Source organism: Lasioglossum baleicum, chromosome 2 (genome assembly GCF_051020765.1).
Source record: "Lasioglossum baleicum chromosome 2, iyLasBale1, whole genome shotgun sequence".
Taxonomy (NCBI): domain Eukaryota; kingdom Metazoa; phylum Arthropoda; class Insecta; order Hymenoptera; family Halictidae; genus Lasioglossum; species Lasioglossum baleicum.
Genome location: NC_134930.1, coordinates 1,450,412 through 1,476,834, shown reverse-complemented (window position 1 = coordinate 1,476,834; position 26,423 = coordinate 1,450,412). Strand labels below are relative to the sequence as shown.

The 26,423-nt window shown below is 49.1% G+C and overlaps 2 protein-coding genes across 2 annotated transcripts; both read right to left on the bottom strand.

The window, feature by feature from the left end:
* Positions 1-21,056: 21,056 nt before the first annotated feature.
* Positions 21,057-21,866, bottom strand: LOC143219875 (uncharacterized). Its single transcript, XM_076445683.1, has one exon. It carries the CDS (start codon positions 21,864-21,866, stop codon positions 21,057-21,059), a length of 810 nt encoding a protein of 269 aa, XP_076301798.1.
* Positions 21,867-22,322: 456 nt separating this feature from the next.
* LOC143219867 (uncharacterized) lies at positions 22,323-25,451 on the bottom strand. Its single transcript, XM_076445675.1, has one exon. The coding sequence runs from the start codon at positions 25,449-25,451 to the stop codon at positions 22,323-22,325; it is 3,129 nt and encodes a 1,042-aa protein (XP_076301790.1).
* Positions 25,452-26,423: the final 972 nt, after the last annotated feature.

Here is a 26,423-nt window from a genome sequence, read left to right as displayed (position 1 = left end):
AACTGCAAATTCCGGCACGAACTTGCGGAAATACCCGGCAAGTCCCATAAATTGTCTTACTTGTCGAACATTAGATGGTACCGGTGATTCTATTAATGCCTGGACTTTTGCTTTCCCAGGTTTAACACCTTCGTTCGACACTACTCTGCCTAAATATTCTATTTCGGTTTCAAGGAATTTGCATTTATTAATGTTCAGAGAAAATCCTGCACGATGTAATGCCTGCAGCACGCTTTCCAACTTATCTAAACCTTCCTCTTTTGTCGATGACGGAATCAAAATATCATCCAAATAAACTAGAGCCACATTATTGCGAAGATTTCCAAGCGCGGTATTTATTGCGCGCTGAAAGACTGCAGGAGCATTAGCTAAACCAAACGGCATGCGTTGATATTCATAATGCCCATCTGGGGTGACGAAAGCGGTTTTGATGAAAGCCGGAAGCCATATCGAGTATCGTGAAATATTTATTTATACCTAAACGATCTAGTTGATCTTCAATCAACGGCAATGGATATCGATCCTTAACAGTTATTCGATTTAAAGCGCGATAGTCGACACACATTCTGTCTTGACCATTCTTTTTCTTGACGAGGATTACTGGACTCGCGTACGGTGAAACGCTTTCGCGTATAATACCGTTTTGTAACAATTCGTTAACGATGGAACGTACCTTCTCGCGTTCAAATATTGACAAACGGTAGGGATGATAATTTACGATCTTGTCCTCTTTAAGAATAATTTTGATTTCGCCTGTGGTTACCTTTTGTCCCGCAACGCCGTCGCTTAGTATCATGGTTTCAAACCGTCTTAGCAGCCCAGAGAGTTGCTGCGCCACGGTTCCGTCGACGCTCGTGAAGGTGTAGTTCGCCTGCATCCTTTCCGTTAACCCTCTCTCCTTCGTCGAACTTCGCTGCAGCTTGGAGATTCCGTCTTCTCCCGTAACCATTTGCAGGTTCCCGTCCACCAACACATTTCTTCCGATGATGACAGCATACGGGGTGTTCTGGTCCGGAACCACGAGCAAATCCGTTTCGAAAGTTGCATCCTCCGTCTGTACTATTGCAGTCGTTATTCCGGTGGATGTCATCACCGCACCTCCAATGCCTTTTATTAATACCGATTTCGGTTCCACTTTGCAGTTTGCTCGTCTCGCCACAGATTCTTTTATGAGAGAGCACGTTGCGCCCGAGTCAATCAAGCACTCCCGTACAACCAAATCACGCAAAATAATCGGTGAGAGATGATGCGGAAGCGAATAGCACGCATTGACTTCGGGTTTGCCTTTATGTGATTTGCCAGAACCGTTACGGGGGTGATTCATAGAAGCGTTGGTGTTATATCGCTGAGCACGCTGCTTCATCCAACAGTCGGTTTCCGCGTGACCTCGTTTAGCGCAGTAAGTGCAGGTCGTGGAATGTCCAGGTGTCGGTTGCGCACTTGTCGATGCCATCCTTCGGCGTTTGGGGCAGTCCAGCTGCACGTGATCAGCACTGTTGCAGGTAAAACAGCGTTTTACAGCACGAGGAGGGATTTGAAGACGTTTCGCTGAAAATTTACGACGATCTTCTTCCTTCTTTTCCCTATGTGGCTTCTCATAATCCGCCATTCCTGCTATTAGTTCAGCTGTAGTCGAGAATCGGGCGTTTGTCAATGATTGACGGGTCGTAGTGTCGGAGATATCCGTAATTATCAGCCGTACCAATTCCGTTGTCTTAAACGACACTTTTGTCTGTTGCAAATATTTTAGTTTCGTGCGAGCATATTCTGCATAGCTGGGAGCATCCTCACTCGTGTACAAAACTGCTCGGCGAAGTAATTGACCGATGCGGTCGTCCGTGGTGAAAATAGAGCACAGGTCTTCTCGAAACGTCTTCCAGTTCCTTGGGTTTCCTTGCCACGTACGGTACCACTCTTTGGCCGGTCCTGCGAGAGAGTGGGTAGCACAACACAATCGCTGCGACGCACTAAGGTCCTTTGTAATGTTTTCCACTGTGTCACACCACGAATCCGAACTTTCACCGAGTTCATCGCCACGAAAAGATGGGATCATTTCCACAAGATAACGTGTAGATCGATGGCCCGCCAATAGTTCACTCGCGGCGCGCTCTTCTTCGAGTTTTCTTATGCGTTCTAATAAATACGTAATGTTCACTGTATCTAGTTGTTGGTCAGTCATAGCGATAGATTCTTTATTTTTTTTTTTTTTTTTTTTTTATTGTTTGTTCTAATAGCCTTAAACGCGCGACGATTCACTTTGTGGGCGATAAGTGATGAAAAGTAAGAACTTTTCGCGTATCCCAGTTCTGATGTTAAAAATTGTAAAAGGACTCGTTCGCTTCGAAGGTTCTGGGGTAAGTGCCGTGGGGTCTAACACAGTCCTCTCACCAAAAGGCACCCTTGCCTTCCCCACTCCGTGGCCAGATCCTCTTGGAACAAAGTCCCAATTCTTTAGGACAGCGTGGCCTTGGGTTGCATACCCTCGGCAAGTTTCACTCGTCACATCCTCATAAACATGACCTTCCCGAACGATAGCTGGATGGCCCAAAGTGCCCACCCGCCATCGTCCGAGGACGGTTCTGTTTATTCTCATCCGTCTCTATTCAGGGCATCACGTACGCCCAGGTCCTACCATAAATCCTTCCAATCTTAAGGGTCGCCTCGACATCAGCCCTTGACTTTGCTTAAAACACGTTGACGCTAACATGTAAATTTACCTTATATTCTAACAACTTTTAATGTTGTAAATAACATTAAATCACTTAAGGATTTCTAAAATAAATTAGATAATACACCTTGTGTGCTTACAAGTTTTTCAATAATGACAGGTAGCGTCAAAAATCATTTCTGCAACACATAAAATATATCCAAATTTGAAAATGTAATATTTGTTTCGCTCACACTTTTTTTAGGGAGTTATCCGTATATATCTTTTAATTTATAATATTATAATTTATAACATCTTACACAATATCCTGTAAAACCAACATCACTGACAAATTCTGATACTATAGACATATTATGCAAATATAGAAAATATAACTAGGAAATATAACCATAAACTAATCACCCAGCACAACTCACGATGGTAAACAACAGCTGAATTCTCGTTCTGTGCGCAATCCATTTTGTGTCCAATTCTACATGTGCGCAATTCGTATTCTGTGGTGTGCAATCCCGCTGTGCGCCAAACAGCCGTGTGCGCCAAAGAGCTGTGTCCAATTGAGCGTGCGCCGAAGAGCTGTGCGCCATCGAAGGCCTCTCGTCTAAAAACGGGGGAATGTCACGGCCCGATAAGACCAAGATGCCAACCCTCGCAACACGTCACCAGGCCCAAGTTCATCAGTGACTCAGCGGCCCAATACTTTGTACCATAGAATAATCTCAACCCTTGCACCCTCAAAGATTATCCATAACATCCATAAGATTATACATTAGTATATAAGACACTCTAAATGTTCGGGATTCAAATTGAGGATTTATTAGTCGTTACGCCGACTGTCGATCGACGTTCGATATGTTTTGCTACGGTCTATATTTAGAGTCGAGTAGCGATCAATCGTTACCGTTTCGCTAGGCCACAGTGTGTTTATCGACACTCGTCACCGGTAAACATCTTCAATTTGAATCTCGAACAGTCGTCTTCGAGGATCATGCGATCGATTATGATCCAATCGCGTGCGACCCCACCTGTCGCTCGAAGAGCATTTAAAAGGCTCTCTTCGGTCTTCGCGGTTACTCGTCTTTCGACCACGACCATCTGTTTCTAAATCGCACTCTTGTACAAGCAGTTCCGCTATTCCGACTCTTATTGTCACGGCTCGCGATCTTCTGGCGACCACATCGTTCAAATAAAGTGCAGAATTCCTTGTGAATCCAGCCAGATTTATTCATCATCGCCGAATTCCTCGTGTTAAACTCCTTCTCGTGTTCCTCACGCGCTCACGTCTGAGCGGTTCCGGATCTCGGTGATTTCGATCGTCGATCGACACCGAACACTAAATTCTTGTATCGAGTTAGTCAACTGTTATCTCTGCTACGGCACGTCAAGCCGATTCAACCTTTAAATAAAGTTATTTTGTGTTCCTGAAACGTCTGAGTAGTGATTCGCGAAAGTGAAATACGTCGATCTTCACGAAGTCTCCTATTTCACCGTAACAGTAGATACGCTACTGTCTTGGCCGCGCATGCGCGAGTTACGGTGGGTTCAATCGGAACACTGGTCGCCACTCTCTTCCCCGGCCACGGTGTGTCACCAGTCGAATCCTAAATCCGAGAGCACGGCGTGTCGCCAGTCTCTCCCGCAGCCACGGTGTGTCACCAGCTGAATCCTGAATCCGAGAGTACGGCGTGTCGCCACTCTCTTCCGCAGCCACGGTCTGTCACCAGCTGAATCCTGTTCAGTTTCATACACCGCACTATTTCATCATCACGATGTATCACCTGCCAAACCCTGTTCACTTGCACTAGCCTTACATTCCTGTACACCGATAAATAGTCACACCGATAAAGATTCCCTTCACGACCAATATCGCGTCGTAATCGATCTCCAAGCACCGCGACCATCGTAAACATATTTTACGTCCCGCACTCTCGCGATCGCGGTAGAATGAAACTCGCTGGCAGCGAGCGCACGTTAATCTAAAATTCCACGTGTCTTTATTTCTACACACCCCACACTTCCTAATCCCGATTATTCTCTCCGCCGTATACGAATCCTGGCGCGGCGAGCTAATCATCAACGGAGGGAACCCAGATCCAGATCCAGATCGAGATTCAATCGAGACCGGGAACAAGACCCGTTACATGGCCCCCGAACAGGGACCTGATACATTAGCAATTATATCGAGACCGTAACACGTGGAATTTTTTTTTGAGGTTAACGAGCACTCGCGGCAACGCGCGGACGATTAATACACGCCGTCAGGCCAGAAAACGTCGAAACGGACGCATAATCAAGACCGCGAGCGCCATCTCTCGAGTAAAAACGGTATCATTCCAGAGAACGAACGGAGATTCAAACACCCCAGGGAATGCGGCAGGGCGGCTTACGCCTTACTAAGGAAAGAATTATCGCGGAACTTCGCCGGAAGAATCTACCGACAAGCGGAACCCTCGAAGAACTTCGACAACGTTGAGCAAAAAAAAATGGAGCCGAAGCAAAAAAAAATGGCGGAAGCGAAGAATCCAACGTCCCCGACCGCCGGACCTGGTACACCGTCCGAGGCGTCTATCAACATCCCTATCACGGTGATAAGCACCCCGGCCCCACCTGATCCAAGCAAGAACATCGATCGTATGAGGAAATGGGGATGTACGACGGATGGAAAGGATCCTTTTTCATTTTTAGAGCGAATCGCCGAACTTCAAGAGGCCTACCATCTCTCAGAGGCTGAATTACTTCGAGGGATTCCTGAATTGCTGCGAGGGGAAGCGCAATTATGGTTCCGAAATTCCCGGCACCAGATTTCCTCATGGATCCAGTTCACGGACAAATTCATTGCCTTCTTCGCAGCAAACCGGACCAGATTACAACGAGAAAGAGAAGCACGCGAACGAATACAACGACCAGGGGAACCATTTCACGTCAATGCATTACTAACGCTAATGCGTCGAGCCACAATCCCCACGACAGAATACGTGGAGACCGTATATGAAAATATGCTGCCAGAATATTCAATGGTAATCAACCCAGACAATATCACGGACCTTGATGAACTTCTACACCAGGTACAGCGAATCGAGAGGGTGAATGAAATGAAGGCACGTCTCCAACGTGTCCGACAAATTGCAGCGAATGAGGAACGAGTAGACAAAAATAGAACAGCCGAGCCACCGCAGGTTGACGCTGTAAAAATAGATACTAACAGGACAGATCAGTACAGCACTGGGACGCATTGCTGGCGATGCAAACAGAGGGGACATACTCGGTTCGAATGCCAAAACGCATACCGCAAGTCTTGCTCCAGATGTGTCCGCGACGGAGTTCTGACTCGCGAATGCCACCCGCGGGGAAACGGTCCACGGGCCCCGCAACAGCTGGGCGGTCGCCGGCCTCCCCCCCCCCCCCCCAATAAAATATACGCCGCGCCCGTTATTGCCAATTTTAATTTGCGGTCGGGAGATCGATGCGCTGCTGGACACCGGCGCTCAATTGTCCTGTATCAATGCAGAAGTACAGGAATGGGCACTCGAGCAGGGTATCCGACCATCGTCACCAACGCATGCCATTGGCTTAGCCGACGGGTCCGACACGGTACCTACCGGGGTCATGCGTCTACCTTTCTGCACCATGGGATACGAATGGCTACAGGACTTCACCGTGCTCCCGGACATGGGACCTCCAGTATTGTTGGGAATACAAACCATTGCCGCACTCCAGATCGAAGTCAAGCCACCGTTAGAGGTCGCTTCATGACCAGCAGCCTGTCTCGCAGAACCAGGTCACCAATTGGGACTCCGCGTACCCCGGGAGGACGACCGCGACCAACTCGAGACATTTCTAGCGACCGAGATGGAAAAGTTCGAATCCATTCAAGGACACACTACCCTCATCGAACATCAGATTAAATTATTGAATAGCACGCCCCTCAAGCAACGCCACCTGCCACGAAATCCCGCAATGCAAGCTATCATCAATGAGGAGGTTGATAAAATACTAAGCGACGAAATCATCGAACCATCCAGCAGTCCATGGAGTTCCCCGGTGGTAGTCGCAAGAAAGAAAGACGGCAAACCAAGATTCTGTATAAATTTCCGACGGCTTAACGAGCGATCTGAGAAGGACGCGTACCCGTTACCACACATCCAGGCCACCCTCAACAAACTGAGAGGCGCAAAGTATCTAACAACGTTGGATCTAAAAAACGGGTACTGGCAAATTCCACTCGAGGCTGACAGTCGACCACTCACCGCTTTCACGGTTCCCGGAAGAGGGCTTTTTCAATTTCGAGTGATGCCATTCGGATTACATTCAGCGCCTGCAATATTCCAGAGACTACTCGATCGAGTAATCGGTCCAGAGCTAGAGCCACATGCTTTTTCGTATCTCGACGATATCATTATCGCCAGCCAGACAATCGAGGAACATCAACAGCACCTACGGATAGTCTTTCAACGACTCCGAGAGGCCGGCCTTCGATTAAATCCAGATAAATGCAAGTTTTGCGTCAGCAGCCTCCGGTACCTGGGGCACATTATCGATCAACAGGGAATCCGGACCGATCCTGAAAAGACCAGCGCAATCGCCAGAATAATTGCACCAAAAACAATACGCGAAGTACGACGTTTTCACGGTATGGCATCATGGTATCGCCGATTCATACCAAACTTCGCAGAAATAATGGAGCCACTCACTTAGCTCACCCGGAAAAATGCAAAATGGCGTTGGACGGAAGCCGAAGAAAGCGCCTTCAGAACAATGAAGGAAAAACTAATCACCGCACCCGTATTGGCATGCCCAGATTTCGGAAAACCGTTTACTTTGCAAACAAACGCCAGCAATCATGGTCTAGGAATCGTATTAACACAAGGCCAAGAGATGAAGAGGAAAGGGTCATCGCATATGCCAGTCATACACTGAGCACTACCGAACGCAATTACGGTGCTACAGAAAAAGAATGTCTTGCAGTAGTATGGGGCATACGAAAGATGAAGCCTTACCTTGAAGGCTACATTTCATTGTAGTCACGGACCATCAGGCATTGCGATGGCTACAACAAATCGACAATCCCACCGGAAGACTCGCCAGATGGGCTGTTGAGCTGGAACAGTACGACTTTGAAGTCAAATACCGTCCAGGAAAATTGAATCAAGCCGCAGATGCACTTTCACGCAGTGAGCCTACACCAGACGTACATCTACTCCGAATAGCGAAACGCCCTGACTTATGGTACGAGAAGAAAACAAAGGCAGTACAGCAGGATCCGGCATCTGTTCCAGAATTTCAAATCCGAGAAGGGAAGTTACACCGACGGATACCACACCAGCTCGATTACAACGAGCCTGAGCCAGGTAACGCATGGAAAAGATGCGTCCCAGCTAACGAGAGAGAAGAGATTTTGAGGAAATTCCATGACGACCCTACAGCTGGACACCTTGGAATCGCGAAAACAAGCGTTCGAATCGCGCAGCGATTCCATTGGCCAGGAATGTTTCGCGAGATTGCTCGCTACGTTCGCAACTGCTCCAACTGTCAACAGTATAAAGTTCCTCCACAACCACCTCCGGGGAAATTGCATGCCAACCCTGGGACGCAACCATGGCATACAGTCTCAATCGACTTAGTAGGACCGTTACCTCGATCCAGACGAGGTCATATATGGCTACTCGTCGCCATGGACCGTTTTTCAAAATGGATCGAGCTCACAGCTCTCCGGAAAGCCACCAGTACCGCAGTCGCCGCCGCCGTACAAAAGGACGTCATACTACGCCACGGGGCACCGAGAGTCATCATCTCGGACAACGGCCGACAATTCATAGGCGAACCGTTTACGGCACTCCTACGGGCCGCGGGCATCGAACACCGGAGAACCCCGTCGTCCGCTCCGCACTGCAACCCAGTGGAACGGGCGAACAGGGTAGTAAAAACGATGATGGCACAGTACACCGGAAACCACCACAATCGGTGGGACGAGAAGCTGGACGAGGCCCGGTTCGCCATCAACACGGCCCGACACGACGCCACCGGCTACAGCCCAGCTTACCTGAACCAGGGGCGAGAATTGCGGATTCCAGGACAACCGGCGCCCGATGAAACAGCGACGCCGCCGCAACAACGCTGGAAGAACCTCAAAGACGCACAGGAGCTAGCCAGATTTCACCTGGCGCAACCATAACCTACAACTATAGCCTACTATAATATAATAGCAAACTATAACCTACGCCGAAGAGAGTGGAGACCGGCGGTCGGAGACACGGTGTGGAAAAAGGAACACACTTTGTCCGATAAGGGAGCGGGTATTGCAGCCAAACTAGCGCCGAAATACAGCGGCCCTTATACAGTCAGCCGAATTGTGTCGCCAGTAATCGTTGACTTACGCGACACAAGCCGGCGCTGGATTCGGCACATTCACGTGCAGGACCTCAAACCCGAGACTGAACCCGATGGGGGGCCCAGAAGGTCACGATGGGGGAGCCGGTGATAGCCCACGGCCACCTGCCTCCGCGGAGCAGAACGGGGCGCCGACGGATGTCACCACGGCCACCCCGACCACACGCCGACGCGGTCGACCAAGGGGAGTAATAGAGAGTGTTGATTTTTGTCCTAAGCCAGCACACGGAAGGACGCAGCAGCCAAAAGCCATGGAGGATGACTTCTATGCGGAGTTACACGCGCTGTACGCGGAGACGACGACAACCGTCCGCGGACGCCAGCCACCCCGGAGCACCTGGCTCCGCAGCCAATGACGCTGGACGAAAACATAGCACCGCCGGATGCTGCCCAGACGTCGCCGGTTGCAACCCCGACGCCGCCGGTCGCAGCCCAGCCGCCACAGGACACGGACCAGACGACGACCGACGCGGCACCAGCACAGCCGGTTCCAGGCCGGGCGCCGCCCAATGAGGCGCCAATGCCACCCCTGGCGGCGCCGGCGGTACCGGACGTGGCCCCGACACTGCCAGTCGTGGCCACGACGTCAATACACGCGGCACCAGTGGCGATCCCAGCCACAGTGATCACCGACACCGAGACGCCAAACCTGGAAGCAATGACGACCAGGAACGCCACGCGACCAAGGCCGGTCGTATCCTCGACACGACCGCAGAGGGGTAGCACTCCGGCAACGGTCGGCTTCACTGGCGCACCCGGCGACGACCAGGCCAGGATGACTGACGACACCCGGGCAATACGGCCAGTCCCCTGGTGGCCGACGAAGGTACGGGGGCAGATCCGACCGCGGTCGGACTCAGATGCGAGCGGCTCATCAGTAGGGTCGGACAAGACCCTCACAATCGAGGAGCACCGGGTGCTAGAACCTGCCCGCACCACCGAACACATCGTCGTGGTGGCCACCGACCGAGCCCAGGAAGAAGGGGAAGCCAGACGCGAGGCCGGCAAAGAGAAGTCGCAGCTCCGCCCCACCGCCGCTGACACATTGGTCGGAAGGCACCGCCGCCGCCACCACCGGCACTCCCGGTCGAGGCACCACCGCCGACCCGGGAGGGCCCGTTGTTCGGGGCACGAGACGGCAGACCAGCGACGATCCGCACGAGGCCGGACCCAAGGAAGCTGCCACCGGGCCCAGTAGACCTCCCGGTCCCGATTTGGCGCGAGCTGGAGCGCCTCTCCGTGGCACCCAGAATGCCACCGCTTCGCCACCCTCGGCAGGCGTACAGGCCGAACTCGGAGAAATGGCCTGTCTCCGAGTGGCGACGAGGAGCGGCACTACCACCGCCAACACCGCTGGAGACTACCGCCACGCAGGGCAGCGGGAGGAGGGACACGCGGAGGAGCCGGCACTACCAGCCGCCAGCCGGAACCACCTTCCCGGAGGTCCCAACGGAAGAGAGGCCAGGGAACAATGGCCACCCGGTGACACCCTGGCAACGGGCGCCAAGGGCCCTATCGCCCATCCGGTATCAGGGCCGTCACAGAAACGGGGAGATGCGGTGGTCCCAACTGCCGACCGGACGCCGGGTGGAAGTACCGGTGACGCTCATCGCTACCAAGCAATTCCTGGCGGAATTGGGGGACGAGCGGTGGAAGCTGCATTTTCAACGATGCCAGCGGCGGACACCAGCACCGGCCAGTCAAGGGAGCTTGTAAGAGGTAACGCGTACCGCGACTTCTAACCCCGTACCGGGATGCGCCTATGCACAGAAAGGTAACGCGTTCCGCGGCCTTGAAAACCCGTACCGGGATGTGCCAGACCAGGAGGAGGCATCGCGTACCGCGGCCTCACAAACCCGTACCGGGACGCGCCGGCTGGAAGAAGGGGTAACGCGCACCGCGACCCTAAACCCCATACCGGGATGCGGTAGGTTAAGGACGTTAGATTAGTTTTCTTTTCCACTGACGCGGTAGGTATAGTAGTAGTTTAAGAGCCGGCTCTCATGAAGTGCACACACTGTGTTCCCGGCATTGCGAACTCCGCATAGACCGGGAAAAGTGTAAAAATCATGTTAATTTTTGTTATTTGCAAAGCGGGGACACTTCCCTTGCAGTCGAGTCTCCGCCATACACACGTTGTACGCGTTTTTTTTCACTTTCCTCTTTTGCCTCCGAGGCATTGTATTTTTGTTGCCTGTCACTTGCTAGCAATAGGGTATTATTTACGTTAGGATTAAATTTAGAGCAGGTTACCGAGGGATACCGGGGACCAAAGAGTATTTTTGTACGTAAACCATAAGTTAGAGAATAACGTTATTGTTACAAACGAGTACCTGCGAGATGTATATACCAATAAGATGGTTTGTTAAGTTCTGTGATTACCAGTTCAGTATTTTTGGTTTAATAAAAAAGTCTCGCTGCCGCGCGCTCGTCTTTTTTCCGAAGGAGGAGGGGGGTGTAACAGACCTGCACCGGGCAGGCCTGTTACTAGCAGAACCGGGTATCAAGGCGCGCCGAATCGAGCCAAACCGAACCGAACTAGACCGAACCGAACCGGCGCGCACCACCGATACGCGCCCCGCGCCGCGTGACCACCGCGCCACGAAGCACATACCGATGGGAACGAGTCGACAGTGTTTCCCCCACGCGTATGAGAAACGTCGAGAACATTCGCGAAGTCCAGCATCGCATCTATAAAAGCCGCTACGCGACCCCGGGAGGGCCTTCTTAGCTGAGACGAGACTCAGAGCGGATCGTTCCCATTAGTATTCCTGTAAGTATCCCTTCCGGTGAAGAACCACGTTCCACCGAACAGAATACGGCGTACCGCCATCTTGTTAACCAGTGTTCCTGTTCCATGGAGGCATTCCGCCGGTGACGAACTACGTTCCACCGCAGTAGAGTACGGCGTACCGCCACTCTGAAGGGCCAAGGTGTACCACCAGCCACCTTGTTAAGGCGTACCGCCGACAAGAACGAGCGACGAGCACGATGAACCATCACTCGTCGCCGTAGAACCGCCTGAGAGGACGTAAACGCACGGTGAACCACCACGTTGAAATCCGACCGACACGACTCAGGCAGGGAGCCCTCCTCTCTTCCCGAAAACGTCCTGTTCCTGTAGCATAGTCAGAGCACGACGTACCGTCACTCTTTTTCGCCAAGGTGTACCACCAGCGAGCTTGTTATGGCGTACCGCCGACAAGAACGAACGACGAGCACGATGAACCATCACTCGTCGCCGTAGAACCGCCCGAGAGGATTATGGCGTATGGCGAACCGCCACGTCGCATATCCGACCGACTTGACTCGGGCAGGGTTTTCCTGACCGTCCTGATTCTCCCGTTTACCTGTCTCGAAACCCGTTCGAGCCGCGTTCGAGAAAGTAACGCGTTTCGTAGCTGAAAACCGCGACGTGCGCGCCCGAGAAAATTACGCGCATCCGTATCCGAAAGTCGCGGTTACCGAGTGAACGTTCGCGAAGACCGAATTCCGAAAACCCGCGTTCGCGAACTCGCCGGCAGCGAGCATGTCAGTGAAACCGCCTGTCTCGTTATTTCGAAACCCGCGTACCACGTCCAGTTCCCCATCGACATTTTTCCTCTCGTCGAACATCGGACTCTGGAGCGGCGAGCTATAAGGACGAAGTGGAAGTCTCCGACGTGACGACGAAACCAGGTTGTTACAAATGTTATTAATAATTATCATATAGTTTATATTAATTTTCAATTTAATCTCAGTTAATAATTCGTTTTGAACTGATTGTTTTTTTAAAGATTGTAATATAAATTTTTTTTTGTACTTTCATCGATATTCTTTGAAATGTGTATTCTCGGGTGTAGAGATGATTAACTCACTCTTGCATTGGGATAATTTTGGATTATTGTAAGCGGAAACATCATTACAAGGTACAAAAAAAAATTGAAAAATTTTTTGTGTAATTACGTTTGTTTCTTCGGTGGAAACTTTCCGTTCTCTCGTATAAATTGCATTGTTGAATGAACTTCTTTCGAAAAAAACTAAAAAAACTAAAAAACTACTTGACCAAAATGGACCAAAATCTAATCAGCTCTAAGTTACAGCGGGGCACATCGATTGCATCATTCATAATCCTGATCGCGTTGTAACTTTTTCTGAAAACGTTAACGAAAAATGTGATAACACACACACGCACACGCACACGCACACGCGCACACACACACACATACGAACATTTTGCTGAAAATAGTCTAAAATGACTCCAATGAGACCATGAAACGTGAAGATCTGCTAAAAAATCGATTTTCGATTTTCGGGTTCATTACAGTAACTTCCCTATAAAATCGGGAAGTTAATAATAACTAAACTTTTTATTTAAATAAAAGTAATTTAAATAATTCCAAAAGTGATCTATTTATTATTTCTTATTTGCAAATATATGATTATTTATTATTTAGATTGTGTGAGGTGGAAATCAAATAAATAGTTTTTGGTCTTCTCTTATTTCTTGTATTTTGTATTATATGCAATGAACACGTGCGCGTTTTTTGTCTGCTATTGCTATAGCAACCTTTTCAAGTACACCGCCGCGCCGCGCCGCACAGTGGGGTATTTGGCCCGAAAAAGTGGAAAAAAGTCGATTTCTAAATTTTAGCGTATGGCATAAAATTTTTGTTGTTTGTTGTAGTTAAAGGTCTGAAGAATAAGGCTGCAATATTGTTTTGTCTATTTGTACACCCGTGAAGTACTAAACTTCATCGAAAGTCGAGAGATTTTAAGGAGCGCTTTGCGTTCTTAAACAGTCTCTAAGACAGCGACTGATCATTGGCGATTTTCAAGTGTTTGAAGGAAAATTCTGTAAATTCTTGTATTACAAAAGTTGTTCAGGTAGGTATGCAGAGCACTTACGCATAGATTTTATTTTGTGTTATCATCTAAATTAGTATAGTTATTAATATTTGAATATTACCAATCATTCTGTAAGCTTTTTAAAGATTACAAAATTTTATTGACAATTTTGTTATAGTATTGCGCGAGATTGCGTGCTCTTTTTGGTGTCATTACATTCGGTAAAGATTCGTGATTATAAGCCAAGAAAGTTTAAATCCGAATATATTAAGCGTTTAGCAGCGTTTCGCGTACGCCCGCACGTTCGGCTACGCTTGGCCTCAAATGAAAAACGTGGTAAAAGAAACATTATCCGAGGAAGGAATTTCTGATGTATTTTCGGAAGAAAATTAATGGTAATGATTTTCAAATGTTCTTATATAGGACCTTGAATAAGTTCTCGCTGTTTCTTTTACAAAATAAAAGCTTTATTTAAATTATAAGGAACAAAAACATTTCATTCAAAGTATTGCCCATCACTAGCGACCACTTTCTCCCATCTTTCTGGTAGTATATGAATTCCGCGTCGGAAAAACGACATGTCTTTTGAGGCTATCCAAGAATCGATCCATGTTTTAGCTTCTTCATAAGAATGAATGCGCTGGTCAGCTAGGCCATGTGCCATCGAACGGAATAGGTGAAAATCAGAAGGGGCTATGTCAGGTGAATACGGCGGGTGGGGTAGGCGTTTCCAGGTAGGTTTTCACTGGTTTTGCAACATGAGGCCGAGCGTTGTCATGTAGCAAAATCACTTTGTCGTGTCTCTGCTCGTATAGCGGCCGTTTTTCTTTTAAGGCTCGACTTAAACGCATCAATTGAAGTCGATAGCGCTCCCCCGTGATAGTCTCATTCGGTTTGAGCAGCTCATTATAAATTACACCCTGCTGATCCCACCAAATACAGAGAAGAAGCTTCGAACCATGGATATTTGGTTTTGCAGACGATGTTGATGCATGGCCGGGCTTACCCCACGAATTTCTACGCTTTGGATTATCGTAGTGTATCCACTTTTCATCGCCAGTCACGATGCGGTGCAAAAAACCTTTTCTTTTCTGCCGTTGAAGCAGTAGTACACACGTGAGAAAACGCCGTTCGACGTCTCTCGGCTTCAATTCATACGGTACCCAATGTCCTTGCTTCTGGATCATTCCTAAAACTTTTAAACGTTTTGAAACAGTTGACTCATCTACTTGTAATGTTTTTTCAAGTTCTGCTAGCGTCTGACATCGGTCTTGATCGAGTAATTCCTCCAACTTTTCGTCTTCAAATTTTTTCGGTGCGCCAGAACGTTCTTTATCCTCAAGTTCAAAATCATTATTTTTGAAGCGTCGAAACCAGTCTCTGCATGTCGTATCCGACAAAGCATTGTCACCATAAGTCTCAACAAGAATTCTATGTGCTTCAGCTGCAGATTTCTTTTGAATAAAGTAGTGCAATAAAATTCCCCGCAAATACACTTTATTTGGCACAAAAGTAGACACATTTTCAGAACTAAGAAAAAATTACTTTGTTTACACTAAAGTGAACTACCATACACTGAAATTTAAGGTTAGATACACCACCGACGAGATACTATTAAAGACTGCCAGCCTTATGGGAGTTGGCGGGACTCGAATTTTTCGGTATTTCTTACGCCCTCTAGGATATATTCTGGCTCCATCCAGAGAAACAGAAGGCCAACGACAGCATTTTGTCGGTAAAGAAGACCACTGAGGAGATTCTCATCGCGATGCATCGGTGAGAATGCGAATTATCACGAAACCATATCGATTATTATTAAATGTTACATTCTCCGCCATATTTCGGACGATGTTTTGGCACTATTTTGGCACTATTTAGAACTTTTAGCGATGTGGTATATCAGATCACTGTAACTTTCTCGTTATCCCCGCGCCCGTTGCGCCCGGTTACCCGTCCCGCGGAATAACACAGGGGCTGGCAGTCTTTAATAGTATCTCGTCGGTGGATACACTACTGCCTTGCATGTGTGTTATAATTCGAAATTTCACGAACGGGGTACTGCTACTGCCATCTTTGAAGAAACAGCGAGAATAATATACCGGGTGACTCATTTAAAGTGAAACAGACGTATATCTTGGAAATTAAGCATTTTGGAGAAAAATGTTTCAGACAAAAGTTGTATGGTTTCGAAATGGTGTCATTGATTTGACCTTGGATGGTCGTTTGAAAATTACGTGAAGGTCATCTTCAATTCCTCAAATAGAAACCCCTATTTTTTATTGCATACTCTTGTAGCTTGTTTTCAGAGCTTTCCAAAACGCTATAATAAAATATTTTTTTCTTAAATATTTTTCAAGTTATAATAGTGCAAATATTCCACTACCGCCTCGCTTTTCCAGGGGTTCTCGATAATCTGAGAAAAAAATGTTTCCAACAAAAGAGGAACAGTATTCGGACGTCTACAAATTTCAATATATGAAAGTTAAAAAAAAAACTTTTTTTCAAAAAATTGAGGTAAATTTGATTTTTTAAATACTAAAATGTATTTTGGATTTCATAATGTTGTAGCTGATCTTAAGACGAATCCAACGATATATAATATTGTAACCTTGAGCCTACAAATAACGCTGAAATAGTTTTTTCCACTTTTTCAGGCCAAATACCCCACTGTGCTCCGCACAGTGAGTCACATCGTCGTTCTAGCTGTTCACGCCTATTTCACCATTATTTCAAAACATAAAAACGAAATTAAATATGTCGTTGGATTCGTCTTGGCGTCAGCTATAACACTATTGAGTATAAAATATATAGTTATAAATAAATAATCAAGGTGACCACAATTTTTTAATAAAAAAAAAAATATTGAATTTTTTTGTACTGAGATTTGTAGTGTTACGAGCCAGGGCCGCGAACAGCACGAGTGGCCGGCGAAGGGTTGTTACCCTAGGAATATGGTATCAATTTGTTAGTCAAGGTACGCGGACGAACCCAATGCGAAATTGGGGAGTCACTAGGAACGACGCGCAGACGAACCCGATACGAAATCAGGGAGCTGCTAGGAGGTTGTATAACGACGCGGACGAACCCAATACGAAATTGGGGAGCCGCTAGGTTGGATAAGTCTCTGTTTGGACAATTGGAATGTCGCAAACGAACCTGATGCGAAATCAGGGAGTCGCTAGGATAATTAGGAAGCCTCGTAACTAATATAATTTAATTGATACAATCCGAGCGGTAAGATTGTATCGTGTGGGGACGTTCAATTACTTGATTAGGATATTGGACAACAATTATGGGTTTAATGAATTTGCGTTAATTATCAAAGAACACAAATATATTCTGACTATAAGAATTCGTATTACAATTGTGTAATTGTCGCGAATGGATTGAATTTAGGATAGAAAGAATTGAAAGATGATATTACCTAAACTAACAATAAGATGCACGGTGTTGACGCGCTGGCAATGCGGGGGTCTCGGAGTAACCTTATCACTGCCTAATAGATTTTACACCGAACTCGCAGAATCTATAAGGTTAAACTTGATTCGAAGGGAACTTTAGCCCGATCTCACTGGTAGTTGACTTCCGAGATGCAGCACGACGCGACACGATTCGTGATTACGACAGTACTGGCCCACGAGAGTAGAAATGGAAGGGCTTATATAAGAAGACCTTCAGAAGACCTTGAAAACGACTATAATCGGAACATTTTTTTATATCACCATATTTGCCCCCTTTAACAGTACAACTTTTCTCTCTAACATTTTCTTCTATCTCTAATCCTAACGGAGCTATTTAGGTGGCCTGTTTCTCGTGAACCACCCGGTATAGCTCTGCAATGACAGGTGGTACTTGTCAGTACCCTTCAAGTGAACATTCGTATTTTGTTAACAACCAGTTGGTCGTGCGTACGTTTGGGCCCTAAAGTAACTGTTTAGAGATATGTAAGCGCTTAGGCTTAGCATAAGTAGGGAAACAAGAGGTTTCCACGGAGTTCCTTGATGAAACCAGATGGGCGAGACTAATCGAGGAATTTGGGTAAAGTCACGCAACCTCTTGGAGGAGCTTCTCCAATTTCTCATAAATAGACAGTCAAAGTCTCGAATCGGTCGAGGACAGGAAGTCGTAATTCTCAGTCAAGGACCTCTTGGGACTCCCTCGGACCTCTCTCTCGCTCGGTCCCACGACCCTTGTTTTGGCGGGCTTTCGCCCTCGTGTGTACCCCTCTCTCGTGCGCGCACTATTGAGGCACCTCCACCACGAATTACCATCGAACTGCAATCGAAGACGGGCCACCCGACTAATCAACGTCCAGCTGAAGGATCCCAATTTTCCTATTGGCCAAGGAAAAGGAAGCTGGAAGGAGACAAACTTCAGGACGAGGCGAACACGAGGAAGATACATCAAGATTTTCTCAGATTCTTCCCGACTGTTGATTTAGTAGCACCTCTCTCTAGAAACCTTGTAGCGGCAGTCGAATTCTCACTTAGCTTAGCAATAAAGTACACTGTTTACAACGCATTTCAACTTAGTTCTTCCCTTTGTGGGGAGTGGTCCTTCGAGACGAACAAAATTAGTTGGCACACTACGTGCAAGTATACGGGAAGCTCGGGACTGATCGACCACGAGCAATCCTCAACAGTAACCTAAACAGTTATGTAGATTTATCTAGGGTAGCTCTGTTCGTTTATCTAGGACGGTTCCTGCCAGAGATGATATTGAACACCTGTTCGTCATCCGTAACAGTAGAAGACTGTATACTGATTACTTTTTGTAGGAAACATTTTTTTGTCACACCACCGGAAATATCTGAAAACTCGTGTGAATAATTAATAATATTTGAAAACTGGCTGTTCAGGCTTTCAAACGAGAGTGTGTTTGAATGAAGGAATGAATTTTATGACATTTAATGAAGTAACAAAAATCTGTTATTACTGCCTTATTTAAAAAATTACAAATATTCACAAACAATAATAAGTATTATATTTTACAATGTTACTAATAACTATTATATAATCCATAAACAACCACACAGAAAAATCTATACAATAATTCTGATTAACAAAGATAATAACATTTTTATTACAAATATTGTTTCGGCTTCGACTTTAGATGGAAATGCCGGGGCGCCGGGATCGCCCAGATTTGGGCGCGCGGAGACAAGAGACCGGGAAAATGATACGAACGAGGAAACTCGCGAGAATAGATTGAGTAATTGAAAGTCTTGAAGGTGACAATTCACTTTTATTTGTCGTTCGAGCAAGGCGCGATAATACAAAGAAACTTGGATGCTGGTTACATGTGAGGTATCGCGAGGAATGACTCCTCCGACGCAGGAGGGTCTCTAAATAACCGTCGCGTCGGCCGAGGTGGTGTCACGCGATTGGCGTGGATCGCTCATCGAATCGATTGTTTCGAAATTCAAAGTAAGGTGATTTACGGTCGATGCGAGACGTTACGAACGTTGAAACAATAACAGCGGGCTCTACGCACCGCTGACTCGACGTAAAAACCAAGTGTCGCGCGGTGTTTATCCGTGTCTCGCATCGACCGGTAAACTTCTTACTTTGAATCTCGAACATACCGCCCGCCTCGAAACACAGTTTCGAAACAAAGCACGCCTTTCACGCACGCACTATGACTACGAAGGTCGGGCCTCGCACAGCCGCGAGACTTCACAGTAAAGGGAATGCGTTGTACAATGGTCACTAACGCTAGAACCAGAAGCGCACGCCCGAGAGGCGACTCGCTGTCGCCGGATTCGCTTTATTTGTCGCAACGGTTTCTGAGAAGCGCGATTTTGACGTTGATCGTGGAAACCAATGGGGAGCGCCGCCCGCCGTGACGGGACGCATCAGATCGCATCGTTTGACTCGCGCGCGGGGAGCGAGGGAGACGGGACCCGGAACGAACACGCGCGACGACGGTCGAACGGAGCTGCGTCTATGGGGTGGACGATGCGCTTTGGACGGGTAATAAACATAATTTCACTAAAGGTCGCTTTAGCGTTGCCGTTGCCGTTTTGACGGTGACGACTCGAGTGTGACCGTCGTCGCCGGGATGCAACTGGATTACACGACCAAGTTCCCACTTGCATGGGGGGAGTGTGGGGTTCCTAAGAAGGATGAGTTGCCCTGTGGAGATGGGAGGGTACGGCTTCCGCCACTTGCCGCGCTGTTGCAGGGTGTTTATATAATCGTCCTGCCACAGCCTCCAGAAGCGTTCTGCTGTGTGACGAATTAGCTGCCAACGGGAAAGTCGGTTTTCGCCAATTTCTAGATATGAGAGCTCTGGCGGTACCGTGAGTGTCGATCCCACGAGGAAATGCCCGGGTGTGAGGACCTCGTAGTCGTCGAGGGTATCGGTGAGCGATGCGAGGGGGCGAGAGTTTAAGCAGGCTTCGATCGCGCAGAGAAGTGTTGAGAACTCTTCGAAAGTTAGCATGCGCTCGCCAAGGATGCGACGGAGGTGATGTTTCACGCTCTTGACCCCCGCCTCCCATAAACCCCCGAAATGCGGCGCCGATGGGGGGATGAAGTTAGGGATTGCAATCCCGCGATGCGGGATCCCGCGTCATTAGTCCAGTCAACGAAAAATCGTAGAGGAAAATGGAAGGAACACAATTTTCAACTTTGGGACTTTGTTTGGACTAGTTAGGAGGTAAACATACTAAAAGTCCCCACTCCTAGGAGGTGAGCGGGTGCAGGGGGCACGTAGAAGATCCCTTTTTCGGGTTTCTGCTTATATTTCGGAAACTATGTGCCCCCTGCACCCCGCTCACCTCCTAGGAGTGGGGACTTTTAGTATGTTTACCTCCTAACTAGTCCAAACAAAGTCCCAAAATTAAAAATTGTGTTCCTTCCATTTTCCTCAACGATTTTTCGTTGACTGGACTAATGACGCGGGATCCCGCATCGCGGGATTGCAATCCCTAGATGAAGTGCCACGTCGTGCCATCGGCGGCTGTCTTATTTAAAAAATTCGGATCCCTTACGGCGGCGCGATACGCTGCGGCGAGTTCACGGCACCCGCCTACGAAAGTAGTTCCGTTATCGGAGTAAACGGCTTCCGGCAGCCCACGGCGGGAGCAAAATCGAAGGTAGGCGTTTAAAAACGCGGGGGTAGAGTAATCGCCGGCTAGCTCCAGATGAATTGCTTTTGTGGCCATGCAGATAAACTATGCGATGTAGGCTTTTCGCGAGGTGATACCGCGACCGGCCGAGGCGCGGACTTGGAAGGGTCCGGCGTAATCTACACCACAGTGTGCGAAACTTTGAGCTGGCGGGGATACGCGGGCTTTAGGTAAATTTCCCATGATTTGCTCGGGAACGGCAGCTCTTTCCCGAACGCATGTGATGCACGAGTGGATGACAGATTTCACAATGTTTCGGGCGCGGAGGAGCCAATAGTTTTGGCGAAGGGTGTGTAACGTGAGTTGCACGCCGCCGTGCAGCGTGCTGACATGGATCTGCTCAACGAGGAGGCGCACGAGGGGATGCGGCGCAAGCAGAATCGGATGCTTTACCCTGTGGGCGAGGGAGGTGTGCTGCAATCGGCCTCCGACCCGAATAATGCCATCCTCGTCGAGGAATGGGCTGAGCGATAATAGAGGGCTCTTCGGCGACGGCGCATGGGCTTGTTGGAGCGCGCGAAGTTCTTCGGGGAATGCCTCGAATTGGAGGCGCTTGATCCAAAAGAGCCTAGCTTGGGAGACGTCCGAGGTCGCGAGCGCCTGACCGGGCTTTTGATTAGTGGTCTCGGAGAAATCCCGACGGCAGAGACGGACGAACTTGATTACATAGGCCGTTACTCGCAGGAGTTTAGGCCATTTAGAGAATCGAGAGGCCAAGTCCCACTCGATTGAGGAGGGGACCGTGTTGTGGTGCACTGCTTTGACTTCCGTTAGATCGTTACTTTCCGGGAGGGGTGCCTGAGATGGCCATGCGGAGGCGTCGAGTTCGAGCCATTTTGGTCCGTGCCACCACATCTGATGTTTGAGGAGATCGTCGCTCAGGAGACCGCGGGAACTGCAGTCGGCTGGATTGTCGGCGGTAGGCACATGCCGCCACTCTGCTTTTGGAAGTCGAGTCTGGATATCCGCGACGCGATTGGCCACATAAGTTTTCCACTTGGATGGGTGCGAATGTAGCCATGCTAGCACGACGGTTGAATCCGTCCAACAGAAACACGAGGCGCTGGTGTTCGGAAGCGACGAAAGGACGAATGTCATGAGACGCGCCAAGAGCGCGGCTGCTTGCAGCTCGAGACGCGGAACTGTCACAGGGGTGAGGGGCGCGACCTTGGACTTGCCTGCGAGTAGTGATAGGGTGATTTGGCCTGTCGTGGAGATGCACCGAGCATAGATGACGGCGGCGTATGCTATGTTGGATGCGTCCGCGAATCCATGAAACTCGATGTGAGAGTTGGACGGAGAGTAGCCGGTTCATCGAGGAATTTGTACTTGAGTGAGCGACGGTAGGCGAGTATAGATCGCGGTCCAGCGATCGAGTGCGGGGCCGGATATCGGAGTGTCCCACTCGATTCGAAGGCGCCATAGGTCCTGAATGAGAATCTTGGCGGAAATGATGGCAGGGGTGACCCAGCCCAAAGGATCATAGAGTTTCGCGATCGTAGATAGAATCGTCCGTTTCGTGGAGGGAGGTGTATCGGAAATCAAGACTTGGAATTGGAAAGCGTCGCGAGACGGATTCCAACTTACTCCTAGAATTTTGACCTCATCGTCGGGTGCGAGGAATTTCGAACACGCAAGGCCGTGATCCGCCGGATCCATATCGGTGAGGAGTTCGGGATGGTTGCTTGCCCATTTCCGGAGTCTTAAACGACCGCGTTGCAATAAACCATTTAGCTGATCGCGAGATCGGCGTAGAGAAGGGATATCGTCGCCGCCGAATAATACGTCATCGACGTAAATGTTAGATCGTAGGATGGGACGAGCTAGGGGAAATTGAGAGCCTTCGTCCTCGCTGAGTTGCTGTAATACTCGAAGGGCGAGGAACGGAGCGCAGGTCATTCCGTAAGTGACGGTTAGCAGCTGGTAGGGGTTGGGCTCGTCGCTGGGGAATTCTTTCCAAAGAATCCTCTGATAGTCGAGGTCGCGGGCATCGATGAGGATTTGGCGATACATCTTCGCGATATCGGCGGTGTAGACGTACCGAAAATTACGCCACCGAAGTAGGACGGAGGACAGATCAGCTTGTAACTTGGGACCGGGTAACAGATGGTCATTGAGGGAGGTTCCGTTCGAGCTAATGCTGGACGCGTTGAACACAACGCGGAGGTGCGTCGTCGCGCTGCCTTCGCGAAACACAGGGTGATGGGGTAAATAAACAAATTGCGTCGACGACGGGGAGGAAGGGGGTGCGCGACGCATATGGCCGAGTTTCTCGTACTCGTGAAGAAACGCTTGATATTCCGAGGCGAGGGTGGGCTGCCGGTGGAATTTTCTCTGCAGCGAGCGGTGGATTTGTTCCGCTAAAGGGCGTGATTTCCCGATATTTATGGGAGGTCCAGTTAGGAACGGAAGACGAACCACGTACCGACCGTCGGCAGTGCGGGTGGTGTGCGCGCGGAAGTGTGACTCGCACTGTTCTCCGTCCGGGGTAAGGAGAGCGCGACGGGGAATCTCTTCAAGTTCCCAAAATCGTTTGAGCTCGTGGGAGAGAGTGTCGTCGTGAATGCAATGGTGCATTGTGATGGTGGAGCAATCGAGAGGTTGACTACGGGTCGCGCTGGAGGTAGCTGCCTCTGGTGCCTGACACGCGATGGGTCCGGAAATGACCCACCCAAATACCGTTTCTTGCGCTACTGGTAGTCCGTGGGGACCTTTACGCACGCCGTGAAGGATTAGGCTGTGGTAGACGTCCGCGCCCAGAAGGAGGTGAATTTCGGCCCGGCTTGACGGATCGGGGTCGGCCCATTCTAAGTTTGCGAGGTGCGCTAGAGCTTGGGAATCTCGGATACGTTTCGGCGCGTATGTTGAAAGCGCAGGGAGCACGAGCGCGATGGTTGATATTGCGGGAGTCGCGGACGATCGGTGAGCAACTTGGAGCTGCACCGCGTGACGCACGGTGCCGGCGTGGATGCCACCGACAGCCGAGATCGAGGTGGTGACGCGGGTGCGTTTCGCACGCAGAAGATGCGCCATCGCTTCCGTGATAAAGCTGGTTTCAGAGCCTTGGTCAATCAGGGCTCGGATGGTCACGCAACGACCGGACGGAACGCTTATCTTGACGAGGGCGGTGGCTAACAATACCGTGGTGCTCGGTTCCGCGATGGTGGACACGAGGTGAGCGTTCACCTCAGAATTCACGGCCGAAGGGGGAGTAGGGTTTTCCGCCGGTATCTCGTCTTCGTGTAGGAGCGAATGGTGTCGTCGGTGACACAGGCGACACGAAAACTTGCTAGTACAATCCCGACTGAGATGCGCATGGCTTAGACAGTTGAAGCAGCGCTTGAATTTATGTACGAGCTCGCGACGGTCGCGAGGGTGTTTCGCAGCGAATTTCGGGCATGCACTGAAGAAATGAGGAGCTTGACACACTGGACACGGTGGAGATGGTCGCTTGATCGCGGTGACGGCATGCACATGCGACGTATCGTCGATCGATTCGGTGGTCGCGACAGGGTGCATCGAGGAGTTAGTGGACACACTCTCCGCGAATTCTTCAAGTCCACGCACGCGGGAGTCGATGAAATTGGACAACGTGTCGAAGGACGGAGGCGTGACATCGTCGCTGATTTTTAATTTCCAAGCCCGTCGCGTTGTGTCGTCTAACTTCTGGGATACTAGATGGACAAGAATATCGTTCCAGAGATCTTCCGGCTTCCGGTTGAGATTCTGGAGCGACGCGCGGATGATGCAGACGCTGTCGCGAAGTGCGAGGAGGTCGTCTGCCGACTCGCGAGAAAGTGCGGGAATATCGTACAATTTTTGAAGGTGGGCGGTTACAAGACGTCGCGGATTTTGGTAGCGCGTGGTCAAGGTCGCCCATGCAATTTGAAAGTTATTTTCGGTGACGGGAATCTGTTTAATATAGGCGAGCGCTTTACCCGTGAGAGAAGAGAGAAGGTAGTGGAGGCGCGATACATCGTGAAGCGTGTCGTTCTTAATTATGAGAGATATGAAACGGTCGCGAAACGATTCCCAGTCCGCGTACTGGCCATTGAATTCGGGCAAGTCGAGACGGGGAAGTTGATCGGCCGGTACCGCCATTGAAACTTCGGCGCTAGGGTTTGAGGTGGGACTTACTGTGGCGCTGGTCAAGTTGTCGAGCAGAGTCGTCATGAAGGACAAGGTCTCCAAATAGGTTTCCTCCGTTTGCTCGAACTGGTCCTCAGAAAAGTATGGGATCTGAGCCTGGTCCGCTGACGACGCGGCAGCGCGAAGGCGCGCGTTGACTGCATCGAACTTCCGCCACTGCTCCTGGAGATGGACGATTCTCGTTCTCAGCGTCGTTTTGGTCCACTTTTCCTTCCCCAGCTTCCGGAGGTTGGCCAGGGCGTTGTCGATGCCTCGTTTCGTTTGGAGCTGACCCGCGAGTGCGTCCGCCATGGTCGAGAATCTTGCAGGTCACGAGATACTCCCAGTTCTCTTTTCCGCGATCCGGCTCGAAGGACCAATGTTTCGGCTTCGACTTTAGATGGAAATGCCGGGGCGCCGGGATCGCCCAGATTTGGGCGCGCGGAGACAAGAGACCGGGAAAATGATACGAACGAGGAAACTCGCGAGAATAGATTGAGTAATTGAAAGTCTTGAAGGTGACAATTCACTTTTATTTGTCGTTCGAGCAAGGCGCGATAATACAAAGAAACTTGGATGCTGGTTACATGTGAGGTATCGCGAGGAATGACTCCTCCGACGCAGGAGGGTCCCTAAATAACCGTCGCGTCGGCCGAGGTGGTGTCACGCGATTGGCGTGGATCGCTCATCGAATCGATTGTTTCGAAATTCAAAGTAAGGTGATTTACGGTCGATGCGAGACGTTACGAACGTTGAAACAATAACAGCGGGCTCTACGCACCGCTGACTCGACGTAAAAACCAAGTGTCGCGCGATGTTTATCCGTGTCTCGCATCGACCGGTAAACTTCTTACTTTGAATCTCGAACAAATATATTACATATAATATATATCATATATTTTTGTAAAACAACGTAATGTAACTATAGACCTACAATAGACCTACTCATGATCGAAATACATTTTTTACAGATTACTGGTTATTGGTTTAAAAACTGTAATTTACAGAAAATACATAAAAATTATAATTGGATACACACTACCTGTATTCAAATGTTCAAAAAAATACATCTAAGTGCACGGTAGTGCACCAGCCAAGTTCTTGCACTACCACCTTTTACACGAAACAATTTAGCCGTTTTTTAGAGGCTTATAACTCGACACTGGAGGCAGATGGAGAGATGTAATTTCGTACAGTTGTTAAATGCTATCATGTCTCAATATTGACAAAACATTAATCTTCCAACATTAATAGGTTCCGAGATATAGGACCTCAAAAATCGTT